This window comes from Numida meleagris, chromosome 12, assembly GCF_002078875.1.
Source record: "Numida meleagris isolate 19003 breed g44 Domestic line chromosome 12, NumMel1.0, whole genome shotgun sequence".
NCBI classification, from domain to species: Eukaryota; Metazoa; Chordata; class Aves; order Galliformes; family Numididae; genus Numida; species Numida meleagris.
In genome coordinates, this window is record NC_034420.1 from 15766651 (window position 1) to 15791761 (window position 25111).

Here is a 25111-nt window from a genome sequence, read left to right on the forward strand (position 1 = left end):
GTGTGCGAGCTGCCCTGGGGAGAAACCCACTCATCGGTGTGCGGTCACTTTTTGGATCATTGCTATTGCTTCACAGTACCTTCGAGTCAGACAAATTAAAGTGTCTTAAAAAAAAAGACCATTGCTTTTGCTCGTTGGTATAGAAACAAAATATTAAGTGAATGGAGGGTCATGACATCAGTGTCTCAGTGATATTGAAGTTATTGCACTAAGATGAACTGATGAAGAAAACTTCCTTTTCTTCCTGTCCCAACAGCTCCACCAAAGCTCACATAAAATGGGGAGAGCACAAACACGTCGCTGCCCTTGTTGTACCTGGTGCCCCTTGGCTTCTAGTTAGCTTAGTTCTTCAGTTACAGGCTGCCAGATATAGGTCATTCAGTGATGCCGAATCAGTGTTGTAAGAACTAAGCCAGCTGATGGGCAGCTCCTTTGTGGCTTTGAGAGAGCCTCTGCTATCCTTGAAATCATAGGAAAGGGTCTTGTGTGCTGGGGGCATGCTGTGAAGTGGTGGAGTCAGGAAGAGGACGGCAGCACCAAATCAGCAGCAGCAAGACTTTTAGCCAAGCCAAATACCTTGGGCTGAAGAGAGCTGCGTGCCTGCAAAGAGAGAACTCTTGAAGCTGCTGAGCGGGTGCTGCTGCACCTCGAGCCTTGTGCTCTCACTGAGTGCCCCCAAGGAGCACACTGCTCCATCTCGATGCCCTCTGCAGCTGCAGGTGCGGTGAGGGCCTCCCCGCAGCCTTCCCTCGGTACGGCTGAACGGCCTCATTAGGATAATCCTTTATTCTTTCATTTGTGGAGTTACAGCTCAGGGAGTGTTGTTAGCGTAGCGTAACTATCCCAGAATCATGGAGTGGCTGAGGTGGGAAAGGACCTCTGGAGGTCATCTAGTCTGATTGTCCCCATCCATGTCTGCAAACAGCTACAAGCAGGAGCACTACTCCTGCAGCTCCCTTTCGTGCAGCGCTTCTGCTGCCCTCCGTGCAAGCTGTGAGCGTACAGCTAAGGTGCTCTGCCACATTTTGGCTTTGTCTACCACCCACGGCGCTTCCTTCACACGAGGGATGTTTGCAGTGTAGCACCACGTATCATTCTGCCGTGCCAACATCTGGTGCCACCAAACGCAGCAGAAACATTGCGATTGGTTCCAGTGGGGCTGGTGGCTCCTTGATTGATTTTGCATTTTTTTTTTTTTCTACAGAATCTGAAAGTCACTGCAGTGATTAAGGAACCTGTCTGAAGCCGTCAGAGCCCCAACTCAAAGCGTTCGTTGCTGTGAGCAATTACACGGCTGCCCTTGAGACTTGGGCAGACTTGATGCTTTCTTCCAGGTCAGTCTGTTATTTTCCGAATGGAAAATTTAAAGATCAGAAAGCACCTGATATGTTGAGAGGGACAATGCCTTTATAAAAATGTTATTGCTATTGACTTGGTGGGAGATTTGATTACAAGGAATTGGCAGGGAAATGATTTAATAGTAAACATTGACGTCTGCGGTATCCAGGAGTTATTCTGCCAATAAGAGATGAGAAAAAAAAAGCATTTTCTTTTACTGTGGGAGAGAGTGTTACTAAAAGGATAACAGAGTGATGACTAAGAGTGATTGCCTTCTAAAAGTGGTTTCAAATAACAAAAACCGTTACTAGAAATCTGGCCAAACAAGTAAAATGTGCATGAAGAAATAATCCCATTAGCAGCCAAAATGTAATATATATATATATATTATTACTTAAAATATTTTATCAAGTGCTGCTGCAGGAGAATGGCCATAAATAAGGGAAAACTGCCTAAAATCAATGTCTACCCGAGGTCTCAAGGCAGATTTGTTGAAGGCGTTCGACACGTTGCTTTCTTACTGGTGTATGTTTGAGCTTTAAACATGAGAAATTTCTCCTAGTGGCTCGAGCCACGGTCCCCCAAATTCTCTGTCAAGCGCGATTACTGCTCCGCTCTCTCTGCTTGCCCTTTCCACCTCCCCGTGCATCGTTCTAGCTCCAGTTTCGTACCTCGTTGTTTCGGTTCAGCTTGCGGTTGTGCCGCAGCCCAGGTGCTGTCCTCCAGGGCGTACAAATGGTAGCGCCCTTCCAGCTGGAGGCTCTTTATCTGTAAAATACGGCGTTGCAACGCCTAATGTCCTCCGGTTTTATGAGCTGTTCTTGAAGGGTGCTTAGCTGGCAAGTGCAGCATCTGGCGCTGCCTCGGCGCGGCTCGAGCACAGCCTTCCAGCCGCTGCACAAATAACCCCTGCTGGGTCATGAGGGCTGCTGGTGGCAGCGGGTTTTGCTGGCCCCGCTTTGCTGGCCCCTCCGGCATTGGGTTCTGCGGGAGGGTTTGGGGTGCAGGATGCGGGCCTCGCCCGAGCAGGGGGAAGAGGGGACCTGCAGGAAGCAGCAGCCGCGCTGAGAGCCGTGCAGCTTTCTGACTGTGCAGCAAACCATCCTGGTTTGCCCCCTTTTTTGTTCTCAAAGGAAAAGAAGGGTCCACAGCTGTGGTTTGAAGGCAGCTCCTCAAATGTGCCCAGTGTGCCCCAGCCCAGTGATGGAGCCACTGGTGTGGAGGGACCGTACAGAGCCAGCGACATTCATTTACCAGGAGGGGGAAATTCCAGCCTAAGTGGTCTCTACTGTGTGTAAAGCACTCAGTGCCAGTGACATTTGCCTCTCATCTTAGTGATAAAATATATTTATTTGTGAAGTAGATCTTAATCCATCTCTGAGAAGTGTTTTTAGTTTTTCACGGTAGCATTTATAATGATTGAAAGTGTAGCTGGAGAGGACATCTTTCTGTAGCAATGAACAAAAATAAGAATAACTTTTCAGCATTACTGTATATCAATAGCCAATTATTTTTGTATGGATGGGTTCTGGCTGGCTGCTAATGGACTGACAGTGAGATAAGTCTTCCAGGAGAGAAACCATCATTTTAAAGATGGAGTGGCTGGCCTTTTAATTTTAAGGTATTACCAAAATCACATCTTTCACCTTTAAAAGTTGTAAATGATCACAGTCCTATTCTAAATCATTTCATTGCTGTTTGAGCTGAGCCTGGCTAATGCTTTGCGAGGGTTTGTCTTTCTGTTTGCGTTGGTGCCATTTGCATTTCTTAATTTTTCTCGAAGAACATCATCCTCCTTGCTTGCCCTCTTCCTCACAGCCCATGCTCTGACCATCTGTCTGCAGAGGATTTTTAAGGAATCCGTGGCCGAGTCGCCTGTGCCCCAGTGTGTTCCTTGAACTTGATATACAGCGTTGCTACGCACTGGCATAAATTAAAACCTATTAAGTGATGAGCTTAAAACACGGAGATGCTTCAGAAAACTTTTTCAGATGTTTCAGATGAGGCAGACTCACACTTCTTGCTACTTTTTCTCCTGCTTTGGTGCTTATTCTTTCATCTCCGCGTGCTTCATTCATCGCCTTTCTCTTTGGCACAGGGAATTTGGGAGGTGGGTGGGTGAGCAGCCCCCCCCCTGACTGGCTGCTTGCTCACCTGCGTCCTTGCAGCTCTACAAAGCTCCTCATTTTAGCATTCCTCTCAAAAACAAGTTGAAAAAAACAGATCACCATATGCTTCAGAATACGCACCAGGACTTTGCTATGGCATGACTGCACTGCGAATTGCCAAGGAGCTTGGAAACAAAGCTAAACACCTTATTATCCACCATGCCTACGGATCAAAGTGCTTTCTTGTCTTCAGATAAACACTGTCCACTGGCTTTGATGATCTCTCCAGTGCATCTGGACGAGGAGAGCAACAAAATATTGAGACGGGAAAATAGAGGAAAGCATCATTCCCCAAGCTCTGAGCGCAGTCCCTGGCCCTGCTGCCAGCCTGCCGCCTTCCATCTCACAGGGCAGTGGGAACAGAGGAATTCTGAAGGTCCTACGTCAGCTTTAATCCGGGTATCTGAGGTTTTTTATTGGACCCATTCTCAAGTCCCATACGCGGCTGCACGGACAGCTCTGAAGAAGTCAGAACTGTGCCTCGAGCCCCTGCGACATTTCCTGTTCCAAACTTTGCCCGGTGGCTGATGGTTCTTCCCTCCAAGTGACACATTGATTGTGGGTACGCGTAGGGCGACTCTGATTGTGTTCAGTATTTGGAGCTCATCATCTGTTATCCCATTCCCATTGTCATCCCGGGCCCAGACAGTATCAAATTGGAAGCAGTAGTGTAGAAAATTACGAACAAATCAAAAAAGACTACAGCTGTGAAATGAATCAAACCGCTGTTTCTACGTTTAGTATTTCCTTTGGTATAAAACATCTTTTACGATTTATTTTTTTATTATTCTGGGCTGGCAGCTCCGACAGCAGTGACGAAGCACTGCGATTACCAGCGCTGCCAGCCAGCCAGGGCCACTGGCCCAGCAGGGCAGTCTCTTACTAGAGCATGGCCAAGGCAATGAAGAGCAGGTCACCGAGGGCAGCACCTCTGTAGGTCTGAGCCAAGACCCATTTTGGCCACCTGAAGGACGTGGCACTGGTGTGCATGCCCATCTGGAGCTATCCTGCTGGCAACGCAATGGGAGAATGATGCCCACAGACTCGTGCGCGTTTTCAGCTCTTCACCCCGGTCCTCGCCATCTGCTGCATCCTATGGGGTTGGAAAGGTTCACGTCTGAGCTCCACGTCAGCTTTTCAGAGCAGCCTCTGTGTGTGAATGCTGTACCATGAGTCTGTGTGTGTTTGTATGAAGATGGCCACATTAAATTCAAGCAGAAGCAAATGGTAATTTAACCGGCACAGATACAGGAAGCCGACTTAATCTCCAAAGGTTTGAGGCTGCTGTTAAATTTGTTCCTCACTATTAAGTTGTAACCAAGAAGATAATGAAAAACCAGCAACTCTGAAGTTGACATAAAAAGTAAGAGATATACAGTTGGCATGGAGAATTTTATGCGCTGTCAAGGCGAAAAGGCTTTGCTAAATGCATGTGGGCAAAGATACACACTGCCATCTTAATGAGCAATTAAAAGATGGACTCCTAATAATTGAATTGTGACTCTTGTCACATTTGTATTTGTTTAATATCCCTAGTTTGGGTTGAGTCTGGTGTTGAGTTCCTATTTTAATCAGGTCTGATTTAGGCTCTTGGTTCAAATAGCGGGGAGTGGTGAGCATGAATCTTGTTGTCCTATTACTTCCTCAGCTTCTTCTTTCCAGTGAATACAATGTTCTTTTGAAAACTCGCGTTTAATTACTGCATTTGAACGGCAGGACTGGACAAAGGGGGGGAGATGATTTGCGGTCATTCCAAGCTCGAATTTTCAAAGCAGTAATCGTATCTTCCTCCTCTGAAGCTCACGGAGTGGATTTTGGAATTACTTCAGATGGTTACCAGTTAATTCCTTTGCTGGTAGAAGCAAGCAGTCTTGGCTGTGCTCGTTGCTGCTTCTTTTTTTCTTTTTTTTCTTTTTTTTTTTTTTTTTCCTCTTTCTTTCATTTTGAAGTCCAATAAGAGAAGACCATCTGTTCTTGAAAACTGTTTCCCTTAAACTAACAGCCGTGGTCATTCCCGAACGCTATCGCATCGTCAGTGGCGCGGGGCTCTGCGCTGCCAATCTGCTGCTTCAAATTTCTCATCAACTTCGCGGAGCCGCAGCTGTCAGAGCTGACAACAGTTTGCACATTTCCAGCTCCTCTCGGCTCAGCGCTGAGCCCGGGCCCGGCCCAGCTCTCTCCTTTTCACAGCCCCTGGTTGTGCCACGTGGTATTGAACACCCCCAGCTTCAGCTCCCCTCACCTTCCAGAGTGCTTTTCTTTGATTTCTTCTCGTTTGGTTTAAACATATATACATATATATATATATATATATATTTAAACTGCGTGGGGGGGAGAATGCCTCATTCTCACTTCAGTGGGTTATCCCATTTTTTTAAATGAAAAAAGAATGGCAAACTCTTGTTTCTGCCCTTTCTCTGCGTGGGAGTCTTCCCCTCCTGAAGTCTGTCGTTAAAGTCATCTGTTTTTCTCATCCTCCCAGCTCTAATCACTGTTTTTTGAGCCTCTCCAATTCCCAGTTCAAAGGAAAATAACAATTATTTTGCTTTGAACTCGCACGGTTCCGAAGATGAGGAATGTATCCATGTTTCCTTTATTTCCTCAGCTCCATAACAGAGCAGTTGGCGTTGTGGCTGGGCGAAGCAGCGTGGGGGGACAGCAGCTCTCCCAGAGAGCCCCCCCAGCTCCTTTAGCAGAGGGGCTTCGGGAAGGTGCTGTTGGGAAGGCAATGACATCTCCCTTACCCAAGCGGTGGCTTCTGCAGCTTACTCTGCAGTGCAGACTGCACTGCAAGGAGGGATGGGGCCGACCAGAAGGCGAGGCTGTGAGGAAGGGCGCTTCTTTTTAGAAATGTTTTCAACAGGTTGAAAAAGCTGGAAACTATCAGAGAATTGCAAAGGAGCCCGGTGTGTAAGAGAAGAACCCAAATGGGTTCCGGTTCCTAACTGCATCTGTAACATGGGAAGGAGAAGCTGGGCACCGGAGATGCCTGGCGAGGAACAGTCACCACAGCAGATGGAGGAGCGGGCAGCACTTTCCATGGGCTGAATTGCCCATGAATGCTCCTCACTCAGCTGTCAGGACCCAGCGGGTGGGGTTGGGCCATGGGCATAGAACTGCAGGGCCCAGCCCTCTCTGGGATGCAGGGACCTGGAGGTGCTCTGGGCTGGGGACAGGTAGGGCATGCATGGCTGGATTTAGGGCTGTTTGCCCCACACCTCCCTGCTAACAGGAAGAGCTGGGTGGAATTCATCTCAGCACCCCCAGTCTGTGCCTTTCAAACTGCACCAAGTTATGCAAAGCGAGCACTGAGTGCCAGCTGCTACCAATGCGCCGTGCAGCATCGCAGGGTGCATGGGGAGGAGGTGCAGCTTCCTCCCGCTGCATGGAACAAATAGAGGCTGTGGGGATACCTCAGGTGTCTATGGGTACATCTCATGTTTGTGTCCATCTTTGAGAGGAGCAGAGAAATGGCTTGAATACTTCAAGCTGACAGTGCAGTCTGAGAGGTCCTTCCATGGAATAACTGGTGTTATTAAGCGACAAGACTTTTCTTTCTTTCCTCCAGGAAATGGGAAGGGGTTATCTTTGCTGATCTTACTTCCATTTTGTTTGGGTTTTTCTGTTCCCGGAGCAAGGCGGAGTCCCTGCAAGCTTTTACACCTCGTCTAGGCAGAATAAGCCCCACTATTGTTATTTCTTTACTTTGTAAATGCCGGGGGTATTTCGGAGGTGCAGCACCTCACTGGGCAGAACGAAACGTGAGCGCTGATCTGTCCGATCACTCGGCGTTCCTGCCCAACGACAACAGAAAACGCTGTGCTCATCAGAGAGCCTCTTGCTGCCATTTTGTGAGCTAATTTTTCGAAGCCATTTTTTAATAAGCGGATTTTCTTCCGGACGAGGGCTGCTTTCCTGGAGCGGTCTGTGTCTTCGCAGACAGCTGAGCGGGGGGTCCTGTCCCTTTCACACCAAAGCCAATGACAAATCCTATTTAATACGCTCGGATCCGGCTGTACGTTTCTATATGCAAAGGAACATCGAAATTACCATATTTTATCAGGTCATTTAGGCAGCTCATCTCCTTCTGCTGCTAATTGTGGGCATTCGCTGCTTTGCCATGCAGCTTGTGCCTTTGGAAGCAAACACCCCAAATCCTCTTTGCAGTCCGGTTGTGCACTCCTCTCCTGTAAACACTCAACGCTTTTTAAAAAACAAATGAGCAATGATTATATTGATTTTTTTTTATTTTTATTTTTTAAAACCAGATGCGACGGCCAGGAGGAGAATGAGTGAATGTTAATGTTCGGTTTCTGTGCGACCACGAAAATAAAAGGCACCCTTCGTGAAACAGCGTGCTGCTGTGCTGCGCGGTGCTGGTGGTGAGTTGCAGAGTCCCACTGGGAGAATTTGGTTCCCCCTTAAGGGCAACCCCATGGCGCAGAGACGCTGCCGGTGTGTTGGAGCGGAGCGGCTGTGATTGCGCTGCGCCGTTTTCCCCTTATCCCCGTGGATGCCCGCCCCACCGAGCAGCTGCACGCTGTGAGGCTGCACCAGCGGGGCGCTTGGGGCCAGCATGCAGGTTAGCCTGCAAATTTGGGGTGTGCGGAGGCTAAACCCGACAGCCCAACACCTTCCCGAGCCAGGACGTCCCCACGATCCCTAGGATGCCCCCGCGGCTTGGGGCTCCCTCCCCAGTCCCCGCAAACCCTCTCGCGTCCTGTCAGCTCCGGGCAGCGGCATCCCCGCGGGGGTGGGACCCCGGCCCCCCCGTACTCCAGGTGTGCCGCCCCGGGACGGCGCCGCGTTCCCCCCCGCACCCCGACGGGACGACCCCGCCGCCCGCTGCCGGTGCCCCCCGACGGGTCCCTCCCGTTCCACCATCCCCAGCCCCGCGTGCCCCGAGGGGGCGGTCCCGCCGTCCCGCACAGGTGCCGGCGATTGGGTGGAATATGCAAATGCGGCGCTGACGTCAGGCGGCTCCGGCCCAGAGAGCAGAAATAGGGCCGCCCCGGCCCGCGGCGCGTACACGGCCGCCGCCGCTCCCGCCCCGTCCCGCAGCCTCGCTCCGCGCCGTCCCGCAGGTGAGTGCGTTCCGCGCGGCCGTGCCCGCAGCGCCCTCGCTCCACGGGGGGTTCCGCGCTGCCCCTCCGCGGTGCGCGGCCCCGGAGCGCTGCCGCTGTCTGGGGAGCGCCCGCGGGGACCCTCCGCCGTGCGCTCGGCCGGGGATGCTGCGGGAGCGCTGCCGGCTCCATCGGCGCTCGGAGAGCGATTTTCCCTTTGCCTCGCGAGTCCTGCAGCGTGGGGAAGAAGGGGGGAAGATTCCTCCCGTGGGCTCGGGGCGCTCCCCTTCCCGGCGTAGAGCTGCGGTAGGGCCGCGCCGCCCCGCACCGAGGCGGGCGATGCCGCTGCGTGTCCGCGGTGCTGAGCGTCCCGCCGCGGTCGCGAGTGGGGATGGCGCTTCCCCCGGCGGCCTCCGGGTGGCGCTGTGGGGCCGGAGCGCCCCGTCGGGTCCGCGCCTGGAGCGCCCCGGGGGCGGCGCGGGGAGCGCGAGTGGACGCGGGCGGCGTTCGGGATTCGGCGCCTGTGCGCCGTTATCTCACCGCGGCGGAGCGGTGCGTGTCTTCCCGGTGGCAACCCCGGGCGGGCCGTGCTGTCCGCACCGTTTTCGTGCGTTGGGAATAAGCGGCTTTGCGGTGTTGCCGCCCGCTCGTCCCGGGGACGCGGGACTGCTGAGCGCCGCCTCGGAGCCAGCCCACAGCGGTGCGGCCGTGCCCGGGTTCCGGAGCTTCTTCGTGGTGCTTGGTCCCCACGGGGCTGATGTTCCCAGCGTTTCTTTTCTGGGAGCGCTGAAGTGTCTTGGAAGAATTTAAAGTGAAATTTTCTTTGAAATATTCATAAGTATGCTTTTGCTCGAAAGAAATGCCACAGCCGTGCAGCTGGTTCCAGCGAGTTCTTAATGCATCGAAACTTTGTCTGTCTCAGATGGCGCGGAGAGCTGGCTGGAATCACTGCCTTCCTTCTGCCGTGCTGAAAGGCTGTTCTGGAACGGCTCCTTCCTTAATCTTGTAACTTTCTCGCACTTGACAAGAAATTCTGGATGGCAGCGTTATTTGCGGACCCCAGAAATGCGGTTTAGATGAGGCTGATGAGCAGTTGGTGGCAGAGGAACTGGGGCTCAGCTTCTTATCTGGTGTCATCAGAGCCAATTTACAGAGGTAAAGCTCTGGTCCAGTGCTTTCCTTTCGCTATGGCAACAGCCATCGCTTCAGGTAATTAAGTTGATTCTCATTCTAATGTGCAGCTCATTGGAAGTTATTGAAAGCTGTTGCGAGCTATTAATTTTTTCAGCCCTTACAAAAGCCCAAAAAACCAAGCTGCCATTGAAGGAGCCCAGAAAAAGAAAACCCATGTCAGGTTTGGGCGAATGGCTCCATCTCCTTGTGCTCACCCAAACGGAATTCCAAATGCTTCTTCTGTGTTGGGGAGGAAAAAGTTGCGTGCTCCATGCCGTGGTCTGGCAGCTGGACGGCTCGCTGCGTGTCACCGAGTGCTCTGAGCAACCCGGGGGCTCTGCGCTCCATTGGCCCATGGATCAGTCCCTGTCTTTCCAAGGTGACCTGTTTTTTGCTTGAGCTCGCAGCTCTAGCTCAGAGCAAGGAGCCACGAGCTGCAGGTGAACTTAGCTTTTCTGTAGCACGAGTGCCTGAATGGTTTTGGAAGGAATTCCCCTGAAACCAAAGGAGATGTCACAAATGGATGTGGTGCTCACCTTTGCTGGAAATACTCTGGTTTAATTCTAGTGCCTGTGTTACACAGTAGGTTGGTTGTCTGTTTGCTCTCCTGTGTTGCAGAGAGCAGGTGGGTGGCACTCCCCCCTCCACCCCCAGTTCCTAGGGAGCTGCTCGTGTTCAGCTGCGAGCATTGTTCTTTTTTTCACGTGTACAGCAGCTCGTTTCATGCCGGATCTCTGCCTGTGAGCTTTGATTTCTCTGGGCAGTGGTGTCTGTACCAGCTCATCTTCTGCAGATCTGTGCCTTGCTCGAGTGAGGAAGCTGATAGTAAGCTTGGTGTGTTCCTAGTGGTGATCCATATCTATTCTGTTAGTATCTTTCTGTTGACTTTGGGGACTCCAGACTGCAATCCTGTGGCTGTGCTGCATGGTGCAGCTGCAGACCAGGCTTTGCAAGGAGGCTCTCTTGGCTCTGACACAGGTGTGTGGCTCAGTGGTGTTAATGGGAGGGATGCCAGGTGACACAATCACTGTGTGACTTCACTTAACTCTTGCTTGATATTTATGGTGCATACCTGTTGCTTGGTTTGGGCTATTCAGTGGCATAATATGTATGTTTTCCCCTTGTTAGGAGTGAGAGCAATTAACGTACTGTCAGTCGGTATGCAATGAAAATCAGTAATTTCTAAAGTGAGAGGATGTTCTCCCGATTCCATTTATAAAACCAGCATGCAGTTGCTGCCCTTTTGGATTCATTAGTGTTACCACCTCCTAATCCAAACACCATAGTGTTATCCAGCAGTTGTTTACTAAATACACATGAAAGTGGCCAGCTCTCTGTTTTGCTCTTGGACTGGGATTTCAAGCAGCATACGAATGAGAGGGCTCCAGAACTGCAAAGTGAGAGTATTTGCTGTGATGCTATCAACAGAGCATACCAAATACCTCCGTAAAACCTGAGGAATAGTACTGCTCTGCAAGAGCAATTCATAATGTTACAATGTACTTGTAGCTTATTGATATAGTGACTTTGGTTTATTAAACATTTATTTGTAGCCTCAGTAACATTACATCTGAGGCTTCTAATTGGAATTTAGAAAGCCTAATAAATTTTGATTTCATCCTGAGTGCTCTCAATTCAGGGTGTTTACATTAGCGCCAAGAAAAAGCGAAGCCTTAACTGCAAGGGTGAGCGGCGTGCAGCGACTGCTGGCTGTGCTGGCCTTGTTGGCAGCGTGTCTGAGCAGCAAACAGAGACCAAGGCAGCACTGGTGTGAATGGTCACGGCTCCAAAATTAACAGTGATGTACCAAGCCTTGGATATACCCTGCAGCAAATATGTGGTATGAAAGCGCTGTAAAATGAGCTCTGTCAAGACAAGGTATGTCACGGTGACTTAATACAGCTGGGCTCAATTTTGCCATTAGCAGGTAACATGTCTTGTTAATGCATATTGCTCAAACCAAGCAAGCAGCCTGTCACTTGCATGTTATAGAAATGCCATCTCCTGCTTCATTAAGCGGTCATTATGCTTCGTTATGGTCTGCATTAGCATATGCTGTAAAAGGTCAAAGCTTCCCTCAGCTCCTGTGGAGATGGAACCAGGGATGAGGAGTCCTTTGGTGTTTTCATTATGGGGCAATGTAATGGCGCAGTGTGGTGGAGCTGTCTGGCTGAGCTGTTCTCCTGGAGCTGAACTCTCCTTAGGATGCTCTTGGCTGCTCTTCCAGGTGCTATCTCAGGGTTATGCACATAGGCAAACTTGCAGCAATACTATGAGTAGCTTGCATTTGTATTCTTTCAATATTAAAAAAGCAGCCCACTTTGAAACCCACTTTTCACATCTTCTCATTCCCTGCCTGTGAGCAGGATGAGTGGAGAACCGGTCACAGCCCCCGGAGAGGCTGACATGAATGGGGGTGGGGGAAACATGTCGGACCTCTTAGGTTCAGAATTGCTGTAGGTCTTGCAGGTTTTGGGTGGGGTCAGGGACCACTGGCTGGGTGCTGTCACCTGGGGGCAGGATGGCAGCTCCTGTGTGCTGGGTGCCAGCTGGAGCCCCATGCTGGTGGCTGGTGGCTGGCCCTGCTGCTCTGAATGCAGTCTCTGCTCAGGACAGCGTCATCCTCTGAATGTGAGAGGAATAATGATCTTCAGTATCATCATCTTGTTTGCTGTGGTTTGCTGCTGGTCGCAGGTTTGGAAATCCCAGTGCTCCAGTTCCGCAGGGGCTTTGTGGGAGCGGGCTGGGAGCTGCATGCCTTGTGGGGAAATACTTCACAAAGCTGTATCCGTATGGGAATTCATTGCCTGCACACTGATGTGCAAAACAGAAAGTCTGTGTTTCACTGAATGTGCCACAGGAGCCTGCAAAGCCTCACCAGCAGTTACCAAGCAGGGGTGGGCTCTGTTGGCTCCTGCCATTTTCTTGAATTGGAGCTGGGTTTTGTTCTGAGACTGTTTCATGACTCTTCTCTTGTTTTCAACAGGCGTGAAATGATGAAGTCAAGAAGTTTTCTGTTGTCTCTCGTTTTGCTTGGGGCTTTCCTGTCGCTCACGAGGGGATGGATGGAGTTGGATGGCAGCAGAAGGCCGCACGCAGATGTGGGGAGGCTGCACCAAGAGGTACAGTGCATCGGCTGCTGCTCCTACCCGTGTTTGTGCTGTTCTGGGGTTTTCTGTACTGTGAAAACAAAAAAGTGGGGGCTTATATCCCTTCGTACAAAGCACTTGCTGAGGAGGTCAGTGGAGAAGCAGTGGTTGTGTAGAGACCGTGAAGCACACGTGTATTGCTGTAGTTCTGGGAGTAAAACTGTGCATCTGGTTGTTGTGGAGATGTGGTGTCAGCCTCAAAGGCTTCATGGTATGCTCTGTCCTGGGGCACTGGGACAACTGAACTAAATTTAACAAGCAAACCCTGACCTGGCTCTGTTTGGGTCACTGAGGCTTCAGGTGAAACCCGAAGAAGTCCTTTCCCTGCTTAGCCAAAGGGAAATGAGGCACGCATTGTTCTGAGGGACCAGCAAGCTTAAAAGGCCCGAGTTCCCTACTGCAGAGCTCAGAGCCACCAGGAAGGTTTTGAGGTGGTGGTGTGGCCTCAATGAGCGATGGTGATCTCAATCCAGCCTAAGGGGACCTGAATGTGTGGCCTGAAAGGGAGGTGGGTGCATCAATGCAGCGTGGCGATGCTCACCAGCATTCAAGCCCTGGCCTTGCGGTAGTGGTAAAGCAGCCGAACCCACTCTGTGCTGAAGGTGACACTGTTGTGTTTCCTCGTGGTGACGTTGCTTAGGAGTCTGCTCCCTGCTCTGTAATGTGTCCCATGTAGGCTGTCCTCACCAGAGCTTGCAGTGTGAGCTCGCTGCACAGATTTTCACTCTGCTGAAGCAGAGGCAAGACAACAGGGCCATAAAACTCCAGAAATGTGATCTTCATGAGAATAAAATGATAGATGCTGGAACAATTTTAGTTTTTTAATGAGTTTCTGATTACCATAGGTTTGTTAAATGATTGCTCAAATGGTTGAAAGTGAAAATCTGGTGGGGAGGCAAGGGGAAGGACACTTCAGTATTTTTTTGACTTCTGCTGCCTAGAACACTTGCGTGCTGGCAGATGCATTAGTCAGTGCCAAGCTAACGATGAGCCCGTGATGGATTCCTGCAGAGCCCAGATCTATTTAAGTCTCAGGATTTTTTGTTCTACTCGGAGAATCCCATTTCTTCTGGCCGCCTCCCAACTACAAATACCCATGTTTGTGTGCTTAATTTCAATACAGCAGCTTAAGGCAGTGAGAAAGACGCTTTTCCCTGTTTACCAGGACTTTGACAATCGTTTGGAGTTGGATATTGTGCAGTTCTGAGTTCTGCCACAGGTGCTTTTTCCTTGAGGTATCCCTCCTCCATACAGCAAGAGTGAAGGAAATGGTCACCCTCACCTCCCCTTGTATTTTCTTGCTCTCTAAAGTCGCCATATACAGGCACTCTGATGTTAAGCGTGTCCCTCTGTTGCCTTGGATCACTTTTCCCCTCTTGTTAAAGAAAAATAAATTTTTGACATATTTTTGCATCTAAAAATGAAGTCATCTTCACAAATGCATGTTTGTTACGATTTTTGAAAATGCTGCCCTGAATAATTAAATTCATTACTCAAATTATTTTTTTTAATATAAACTGTAGAACTATTACAAGACATGAAAGGCACTCATTCATTTGATCTTGCTCTAAAAACCATGAAGTTATTGCACCAATTACTTGATGTTGCTTGAGGTGAAAGGATCTAAGCTGGAAATGTATTTGTTCCGATTTGTACAGAATTTATAGCAGGTGTGAATATTAAAACTTTTAATGTACAAAGGATGCAGTTAAAATAGCTTCAAGGGGTGTGGGATAGAATGCAGATTTTTAATAAAGTAACTACATGAAAAGCTTGTTCCAGGAGATGATGTTTATATGGTGCAACACCAAACACCAGAATGAATCTGAACACTGACTGTAGCTTTAAGGTAGGGCAGTGAATGAGAACTGCTGTTTTCTCTCAAAATGCATTCATTATCTCTCAGAAAATGCAGTCTTAATAAATTTTGTAACAAAACAAACCACTTAATCTTTTTCTGGTGATGTCTGGCTTGGATCAGACAGGAGTGCATCTCCTGTGCTGGGTGATGGGGGCTGTTGTTTATCTGTGGCACCCATGGCGTCTCGCAGCTCGGAGGCTGCAGTCTGTGCCATCCTGCCATGCTGCTCTTTATTCATTAGGAGTGTTTGTTAGTTACCAAGTACGTGGCTGCTGATTAATATGTAATTCCATTAACATGCGTTTAGAAAGTCGAATCACAAATAGGAAAGCTCGTAGCGATTCGCTGAAATGGCTTTAGGAATATGGAAAGGGTTAATTTACAGGTCAAATAATTTGGAGTGTGCTCTGATCTAAAATTCCTACAAACTTCATCAAAGCGAATACTTGGCTGTGGGTCACTGACCTTCACTAATGCTTGTTCCTATGTAGATCAGAACAAGTTTACTGAATCAAAAACATTACTTAATTTATGTTCAGATTGCCAAATCGATTTCTTCATGGTCTGCTGTAGAATTATTGCGGTTGTGCTTTGCATTTATAAAGGAAAAAATAAGTCTTGAGGCCACAGACTGCAATATACAGCCCTTCTGCATGAGAAATTAACTTTCCAGCACAGCACTGATGTTTCCCTGATGCTCAGCCTTCCACCTCTCAGATTTATGGCTGTTCCTGAGAAGAGATTTGTTTTCTGAAATATTTTAGTCTTGATTGGAATAGCAGTAAACATGTGGATGCAGTCTGAACTTCCTCGGGTACATAATGAATTAAAATAGGAAACCTAATTAAAAAGGACAGCGTTAGTACTGCACTGAAAAGCATCAGCTTGCCTGGTCCGCATCAATTCTGGAGAATGTTGCCGTTGCTTTTGCGCTGTGAAACTTCTCAGGCTGGTTCCAGAGGGTGCTCAGACATTCCTGCAGCTCCTATGTGCTGCACGTGGAGCACCGTGGAGCTGGGATGTGCAGCTTTCTGGGGTGAACCACCATGAGCCAAGTCCTCTGAGCAGAGTACGTGTCAGAACTCCTCAATAGAGAGAGCTCACCAGCTCTGGGGTGAGAATTCTGGAGAAGGCTTTGCTCTGCATTTGGCAAAGTTGTTTTTGTGCTGAGGTTGATATTAGAGGTGGCCACGCTTCATGGACAGCTCTGTGCTGTCTTAGAAAGGCTTTGAGATGCCCCCGAGGCAGTGGATGGTACATTCTGGGATCACCATTCCCTTTTTCAGTGGGAAGGAGCCCTCAGAAAAGCAGTTTTGAGAGTCACTCACACTAGTAGCTCTGATTTTTTTTTTTTCAGCTATTGGGGTACTGTGCCAAAGTATCTTAGTTAACATTCATATTCTCCTCTTGTTCCTTGCAGTCAGTATGAGGCTGCTTTTCTGTCTGTGCTGAAGCCAAGCTGCTTGCCACGCTTCCTGGGGCAAGTTTCTCCTTTGAGAGGAGAAGGGCATGGTTCTCAGCTGGCGGTTCATCAGAGCACTGCTGCGGGTCGTCAGCAGGACTCCACCTGCTGAGGGGAGCTCAAACATGCTGCATCTTCCATGAAATCTTGTATTATTATGTTTTGCAGGGTGCAGCTGGCAGGTAGCCTAATTTGGTAGTGGCTGGGCGGCGTGAAAGTTGCGAATAATCCTGTGTTTGTACATGTACGCTTGGTGGGTGCTGATCTAAAGGCAGTATTTGGATGTCACTGATAGCTCCTAGGACACAGCCCAGGCTGGTGGGTATCTTGCCTCTTGTGGGCCACGGAACCAGAGCTGCTCTGATTTTGTAGAAATAATCTCATTCAGCTTGGGTTCCTTGGTGATTTTTGCCTATGATTGTTACCTTATGCCTTTGATTACATAATCAGCCTCAAAGTATCATGTGCAGCTTTGCCACGTCTTACTTATTTTCATGCTAATGGATGTTGAAAACATGCTCTTTTCTAAGGTGTCGTAGTCTTCTTACTGGCATCTGGAAGCTTTCAGCTGTGTAGATTATCTGTTGTTTGACTTGCTCATTAGTTATTACTTACACGGCACCTGAACTGCTTAAAATCTCCACATAATAAATGTCACCTTCACCTGCACTGTGACTGCAGCCAGCTGTGTGATGCCAGCCCTCCTGCACAGGGGAAGCCATCCCTCTGCAGCCCATGTGCAGCCGGAACCATGCTTCTCCAGGAGCATCAGTTACTCCTGAAACTTCTAATTACCTGCAGGTCCTTGCGTATTGTTCCACCTCATGCTGCAGCTGAAGACCTCAGTTGCTTAATCTGAGCAGCAGGGGAGTGATGGGGATGGTTTTGTGCTCCTTCCCCCAGCAAAGTTTTATTTCCAAATCTGACTGGGAAAGGAGCGCTTTGGGAAGTAACATACAAAACTGCAAAGGCTTTTGATAAAAGCTTTTGCTTATAATTCAAATAGAGGCGTAATTTCAGAGCGTGAGCTTCGAATAGGACAGGCGCAGTGTATCAATTTGATATGCAGTTGAAGATGTAATATCCTGCTATTTATTTTAGGAATTATTATTAGTGATGTATTCTGCTGTGTGCACGCTCTTCCTGCTTGTAAGTCAGAAAGGGAGGAAAGAAACAGCTGAATTAAAATCTATGCTGGGCTCCATTCTGTCCCTGCTTTAAACATTAATGAAGGTGAAGAGAGACAAACAAGGCCTACATGTATTTTTGTATCACTCCGCTGTCTACTGATAACTCACTCCTTGTTATGTGCTTCTGTGGCATCTCTACCAAGCTGTAATTGCTGCTTGCAGACCATTCCAAATCTTAACTGGTATATTACCCCTTTGGAGATGAGCAGCTTTTCTTCTGTGTGCTGGTTATCAGCGTATCTGCAGTGCAGGGTTCTGTGGAATATTTTCAAGGTGCTTGGATACACATTAGGGCCCTTCTTCTGGGGTTGGGCTGGGTTAGGGTTGGATGCAGCCTCCTGAAGAATGGAGGGGCCGTGGGGATGGGGTTCCTGGCTCTGCTGAGCAGTGACAGACTGACCAGCAGGAACCAGATGGGCGTAGGTTTCTAATGTCACAGTTAAGCAACTGTGAAAAATCGTATCTAGGTGGGGAAATGCTGATATATGCCTGAAGCAGAGAATAGCATCAGAGTAAAACTTATTCGGCAAATTGGGGGGAAAAAAACCAGCATCTACGGCAGTTTTAACTTGGGTATGATGTGCTGGAGGGCATGTTTTCTGATATTCTCTTCAAAAGCTAATTAACCTTAAAAAAAACTAAGTACTGACTTTTTTTTTCAAATGTAGTACGTCTTCCATTCACAAAAAGCTATAGCAGTGGCTTTTAAGGGAAAGCTGCATGACTTCAAGTACTTTCTAGCATCAACCAGGGCAGTTGGCTTTTTAGATTAGAAAGGATATATCTGCATACTTGGAATTCCTAAAACGGGCTTCCCATGAGCTTCCAGATCACAGTGTGGAGATTTATGGAGCTTTACCTGAGTTTCTAATCTGAAGTCCAAAAATAGTAAAATCAGAGGCAGTAATTATCTCAACTGGCTGCCATATGCATGAGCAGGTGATAACGTGTGGTGTGGCACATTAGAGATGTGCCACACCATAAATCTAAATTTCCAACTTCTGTACCAATTCCAAGCTTTCCCTAAACAGTAGTGTGTTTTTTCTCTTGTGCCTCATTTAAAAAAAGCAATGAGGTGGGTGTTCTGTCTCATTAGCATTGTTTTTTTAAAAATAAAGTATACTATGTTCCTCACTGTAAACAGAAAATCCTGGTTGTTAAAGCAAGCCATAAGTCGTAACAGCTGCATGTGCTGCAGTCCGTACAGAGAGTGGCTCACCCCCCTCCCCCCCCCTGCACTATTTGTCAGTGCAATTGTCTTGACTCCCCAACTTGAGATAAGGAAGAACATGCTCTGAAGGGGGGAAGGGGGGGGGGGGAAATGATCCCTGGCATAACACTGTGTTAATAGAACAGCTACTTCTTTATTAATTTGCTAAATGAGTTAGGGCTGTATATTTAGAAATCGTACAGCAGTTAGGCTGATCCTGGGAGCAGGTCCCTGGGGACCTGGTGTGTGCAGATGTAATGTCTAACTTTATGAAAGACCCAGCATGAGTGCAGCTGCACGTGCTGAACTTGCTTTATCTACGTGCAGGCGCTGCAGTCTCATCGTCAGAGTGCTCGGTAAGGGGGTTGCTGCAGTCCAGCAATAGCAGGACTGTGGATCTGAAGCGTTACCTACTCTTCTGCATCTCTTCCACACACTGCATTAGTTGGCTATGGCAAAGTGCCCTACACTCACATTTGCTTATGGTTATTTTAAGTAAATAACCTTATTAACTAGGTTATTTCATCAAGTGATGAAATTAACATCAGTATTAAAGGTCGAGACTGAAAACACTGCAAAATTATCCTATGAATTGCTGTAAATTGCCCCTTAAAGGGCAGTTTGTATCTACCAAACTTGGCACACATTAGACATATGCATGTGTGATGAGGGGCTGCTAATGAGAATAGGAAATGCACAACCATTTACAAATATCTCTAAATACTGGTGTGTAAAAGGGAGGGAATTAGGGAAAGAAATGGACAAGTACGAAGACACTGCATTGTAAAGATTCCCTCCTTTTAATATTACATTGGGCTGTTGCTCTGCTGCTTGTAATGTGCCTCTGTGTGTGTCTGGGTTATAAGAAACTGTCTTCTGGTTTTAGTCAAAGGAGCAGACAAAAACTTGTCTTTCCTGATTTCAGATGTGACTGTTTAATTACTAATGTTGTAGTGTTCTCACTTTTATTTTCAAATCAGAATGCCGGGATTTGCATGGGAGCACATGTGGATGTGCCAGGACAAAAAGGAAGAACAGTTACAGAAAGTTTTCCCCTCCCTCTTGATGGATTATGTACATACACTGCACATCAATTAGAAACCAAGTATGAAGTGCTATTACTTAATGTAATTCCCAAGAGTGCTGGACTCTGCATGCTTTTCAGCAGTGTTTCAGGATACAGAGCCTTGTTCTGCACTCCCTCTTATATCAATCACTGATGACTGCCAGTAAATACATTTCTAGCTCCTCGGCCACCAAGCAGTGTTTTACATTATGTATTCCTTATGTGTAGCTGCATTTAACTCTGTACAAATCTTTTCTACCTCCCCATGTTTGTCCTGAATGAAATGTGATTCTTATTCCAGAAGTACTCTGCGCGCCCATGATCCGGCATTAATCAGGAGCCTGTAACACAAACTGGCTATTATGTCTTGTCAGGACATCCCAGTGTTGCCTTCTGAAAGACTGCCATTCCATTTTTACAAAAGCAGAAAAGGACTTTGTGTGAAAAAGTCATTAAATTGCATGAGTGTCATGCACGAGTGTGTGTAACATTTCCATGCAGCAGCTACTGGGGGAGTGAAGCTGTAATAGAAGGCAGTGAACTGTTGCTCTTTTTTCTTGTTCCATCTAACCTAGATAGAATTAATAATTGTACTTAATGACACAGCAACTGCTCTGATTTGTAGATGCTGGTTTGGTTAGTCTTTCAGTGAGCAGTTTTCCAGTAGATAGTTGTCTTGTGAAAAGCAGTACTGGAACAAACATACTACATTGATTTCCACATAAACAATGATTAGGCACTTCAGATACGGAACAGAGGGGCCCTTTGTTCTGCATTCAATTAACTGACTTTAAAAAGGAAGAAAATAGGTGCTGAAATTGAGCCTTGACAAATAAAATTGATCTATTGCATTAATGCCGCAGTTCTCATGAAGTTTTATAGAAGGGACACATTTCTCACTTAAAACATACGATCTATGCTTTGATAAAATTAGATTTTTAGTTAAAGAAATTTGCAGTCACTAAAAGGTGGCTGTGAAATAAGTCTAATATATAACCATCTGCTATATGGCTTCTGCAGAAAAGTGTTCCTCAGGCAGTGCATCTGAGAACTTTAATGGCATTTTATCAAAATGGTTTGGTTCTCTACTAATGTTATTAAAACTTCTGTGTGATTTTTTTTTTTTACTTGAGAACAGCATCTTACACTTCAAAGAAAGGGAGACTGCTCCTTTTTGTGAAGATTGCCGCCGTCACAGCGTGCGTCACAGTGCTGTGCCTGTGGCCAGACGTACCGGCAGTGTGTCTTAGCGGTGTATTAGATCGTCAATAGAAAGGTTGTCTTGTGTTCAGCAGGCCCTCAAGGAGAAAAATTAGCATCTTATTTTCTGCACTACAAAAATGGAATGTTTAGGCTGGGGCAAACTAAGAACAAAATGTGTCCTTGCTGTAGCTCCACTTTACTTGGAGGGACAGCGTTGTTTCTACCTGGAGCTCATGCCTTTTTGTGGCCACTGCCATCCTGCCATAGCTGTCAGGTATTTTTTTTTTCCTTTGTAAGTTCTTGTCTACATTTCTGCAATACTGACTACTCTCAATACCATTGGCCTTTTCTCTGTGAAAGAGAGTGTACGAGGTGCTGATATTCTCCCAGGTAATGAAGTGATGCCTTGCAGCATGACCTCATGTTCTCCTGTTGAATTGCCATCAAGATTTTCCTCTGTATACTGTCTTCTTTTGGATAGTTTACATTCATTAGGGCTTATTACAAAGGGAAGCAGAGTAAAAGAAGGGGAACTTTGAAGACCAACCTTTGTTTTTTTTTTTGTAGTTCTTTCATGGAAATACCAAAAGGGTATTTAATACAAGAGAGTTGACACTTGAATTTTTTTATAGTGCATGATTGTCTTTTTTCTCTTTTGATCAATGTAATAGTCATAATTAGTTTTACTGTTTGTAAGCCTTTGAACTGTAGAGAATTCAAGCAGCTTGTTGCAGCGAGGGACTCCAGGGGAACTTTAGAAGTACTCTTCCCTTTTGCATATATTCCATGTACACAGGCTTAATGATAGCAGACTGTGTCTGGATTTTTTTCATCCTGTGCCCCACCTCTCAAACTAATATTTTGAAAAGCTTTGAGAGGTCCCTGGAGTATAACTGCCTACACAGCTTGGAGCTTTGCTGCCTAAAGAGGATAAATGCTTTGAAGTCTGTACTAATCCTGACTGCCATTTCACATTTCTCAAGATCACTGAGGTAGAATCCTTTGGGGAATAATGACTTCTTTTTTTTATAAGCAAATACCCCCTTTTGTTGTTTATCTCCCTCTGTTGGCACAGAGGGTTCCAAGGAGCCTATTTCTGCCTTTCTGATCTTCTTTTTGGTGAAAACTTTGTTTTCAAGGCAGTGTGTCTGTCCCTTGTAGGGGAGAGAATCTCCCCCTGTGGTGTGTGCACCAATAGTGATGGATGAACTACAAAGTGTCTCTGGGATGGAGCGGGCCTGGCCAAGGCACGTGGTGGGCTTTGTCCTCAGCCTGCAGTGAGGGCTGGGCTGGGCTGGGCCTGGCTGGGAGCCCTGACCTCACTGCTGGGGACTGTGGTGACAGGACAGAAAGGGAATTGGAGGCAGATAGCTGCAGCTGTGTAGTGTGCATTGTGTGTGAAATGGTGCATCCTGGAGTGAAACATCCCATATTGATGTGATCCTGCCTGGTGCCCCCAGGTTTGGGGGGGCAAGGCCTGCAGGAATTAGCAGAGCAGGTGCTGCTGTTACTCCATGAGCTTGTTTTGCTTCTGCTGGTTTCTACCTTCTGTCATTTTGAAAAGCTTTGTTTTTCTTCTCATTGTGTCCTCCAGTGGCAGTTTTCTGATTTCAGTTCCCCCATGGCAGGCACTGCACAAGTGGATAGATTTCATGACACGCAGCACTGTTTTACTTCCCTTTGTCTAAGTGTGGTCTGCAGGGAGTTATTTGTAAGTGCAAACAAAGCACAAATAAAACCGTAATAAGTGTCAGGTGGGTCAGAAGGCTCAGGTGGCTGGGAAGGCCTTGTGTGTTATTTTCCTATCAAAAGGAGTAAAGAAAACACCTTTTTATTTTATTCTCAGATAAACATCTGAGAGCAGTGAACACTAAGGGGGTGAAATGAAGTTAAATAAGGTATATCCACAAGACAGAAAGACTCCATAATGAGTGTTTGGTGCAAAGTGGGAAAGCTTGCTGCTGTTCCCTGTGTCTGTGCTGTAGGGGACGTGGATGGGAAAAGCAGCTTTTAAAAACTGGGAGCGGATTATCAAGAGGTAAGCTGTTAGTGAGGTTCATCCAATGCTGCAAGGGCAACCCTGGGTACCAGCATGGGGCTGGGTGTGAAGCAGCTGCTGGCACCGGTGCTGCCATCTGATGGGGCCCAAGCTCCTTTGGTGGAAACTGTGCTAGCATCCACCTGGGCATCTTTGGGATCTTCCATCTCTAGGATTGTGCTCAGTGGGGTTTATCATGTATCAGCAGTCTGTGTCCAGGTTAATGTGACACAGAGCAGGTAGTGGGAGGGATGGCCTTCTGGAGTCTTCTGACCCTGCTGTCTTCAATACTGGATACAAGAAATAACTTGAGTGATGGAAATTATGAGCATTTGTAATTAATTTGTGAGTTACTTTCCCACTTGGAATTAAATATTTATTCCTCTGGAGTCTCACCAGTAGTATAAGTAGATAGCGTTGTCTGGGAGTGCAGTACCCACTGAGTCTTTTAGAAATGTCTTTTTAAAAGTTCTGTGGTGGGAGGTGGTAGTGATGCTTTGCAAGAAACAGAGCAGATGCAGGTATGCAAATATTGAAGTGAGCATGAGTATCCTGGTTATTCTAAAATTATTCAGGTAGTTGAGACAGACTCTGCTAAAATTTCTAAAATTTCCTCCCCCCTTGATCCCCAGTTCTTACTACATTAAAAATAAATAATAATAAAAGCTTCCCTTTTAACAACTGAACAAAAATCAGTTTTAGGTAAGATATTGTGCTCTATCATGTAACCTACTGTGGAATGATAAATCACTTCAGGCGATGTATTAATCTATTAGAATATTTGTGAACAAACTGAAGTGTTTATTTGTAATTACTCAGTTATTGTGCAGAGCTTCATAGACGCATCTCTGTGACATTGACTAATGTTTTTAGGGATTTCTGTTCATGCTGCCTTTGAACAATTCTTGTAGTTTTCAAAAAACCACAAACAATTCTCTTTTTCCTTATAGGTATCCGGAAGGTTTGAAGTCACAAGAAGAAAAGGTAGGAAAGTTTTCTTTCAGTATGCTTGTTGGTATTGAGTGTTGCAGCGACTTCTTAAAACAAACATGAGTTTACACATTTGAAAGTGTACTGCTGCCAGATTTCAAAGGCTGCCTCCTAGCACTTGCCTGACAGATTTTTAGAGTAGTGACTTGTAGATTTTTTTAAATGCAAAGTTGTTCTTTCTGCACAGAATTGGAGGACAATCTTGGGGATGCAAGTCAAAGTTGGAGTGCTGGCAGAGGGTCTGAACTCTGGCCCAGGGATCATTTTGTGGGGGATGATGGGGGTGGGGGGGAAGGCCTGAACAAGGCTTTCAATGCATTAATGTGCTTCAAATCCACCCCAGGGTGCAAGAATGTTGAACGTGAGTTTGCTGGTGCCGTGAGCTCAGGTCCTACTCCTGTGAACTCATTTGTGTTGGTGTTAGTAACTGGTTGCTTGCTGGTGTGAGCAGCTCATTGGTGGTTCTTGGCAACTGGGTGAGAGTTGGCCATCAAAGGGCTCATTCTGGTTACTCATGTTTGATTTTGTTTAGAAGTTTTCTGCATCATGCAGTTATTTTCCTCATCTGTGTCGGTATAATGTGGAGTGGGTGGCACTCTCCTGTTGAACAAATGAAAGCCTTCCCTGTTTTTATTCAGTAACTATAATTGCTTCAGGCGTCCTGTATATCAGAAAGAGGTTGTAACTAGCACTGTTTTACTGTGTAAATGAAAAGGTCAGGTACAAGGGTAACCTGTCACCTGGGCTGTGATTGCATTTCCTGTGTTTTTCACTGTGGTCACGGGTCTCCAGGCAAGAGCTCTGGTGAGGCTGAGACAGCAGAGAGACTTGAACAATTTAAATAATAGCTGTTGCTGTAGAAGAAATTTGGTTAGATCAGATTTTTGCATGTGTATGTTTGGCCAAACTTCTGCCAGTTGAATTTGTACTATTTTTCTAATGAAGAAATCCTGTTTTATCAGACTTTGATCATTCTCAAACTGTGGAGGGCTCTTGGGTTGTTAGCGGATCTAAGATGCAGAGAAACACTTCTGCTTCCCAGATGTGGAGATACTGTTCTAACTGTAGAGTGTGTGGTGCATTTCATCATTGATGCAGAGATTGAGTCCAGTCTTGAGCTGGTGAAAATGGATTTAATGACACAAAATTTTGTCGAAGTACCACAATTCTGAGTTCAGATGTGATTTAGGTCTCCAAAGT

At 46.9% G+C, this 25111-nt stretch overlaps 1 protein-coding gene across 2 annotated transcripts in view; it reads left to right on the plus strand.

Annotated features, from left to right (window-relative positions):
- FSTL4 (follistatin like 4) overlaps nt 1-25111 on the plus strand; it is a 234999-nt gene that overhangs the window by 35035 nt on the left and 174853 nt on the right. Inside the window, exons 2-5 of one of the 2 annotated variants that reach the window (XM_021410305.1) lie at nt 1205-1334; nt 7775-7888; nt 12729-12864; nt 23872-23905. In XM_021410305.1, the coding sequence (XP_021265980.1) occupies nt 7803-7888; nt 12729-12864; nt 23872-23905 (256 nt within the window). In that variant the 5' untranslated portion in view covers nt 1205-1334; nt 7775-7802. Of the gene's footprint in view, nt 1-1204; nt 1335-7774; nt 7889-8484; nt 8591-12728; nt 12865-23871; nt 23906-25111 lie in introns of those variants that run through there. The other variant, XM_021410306.1, reaches the window with a different exon arrangement.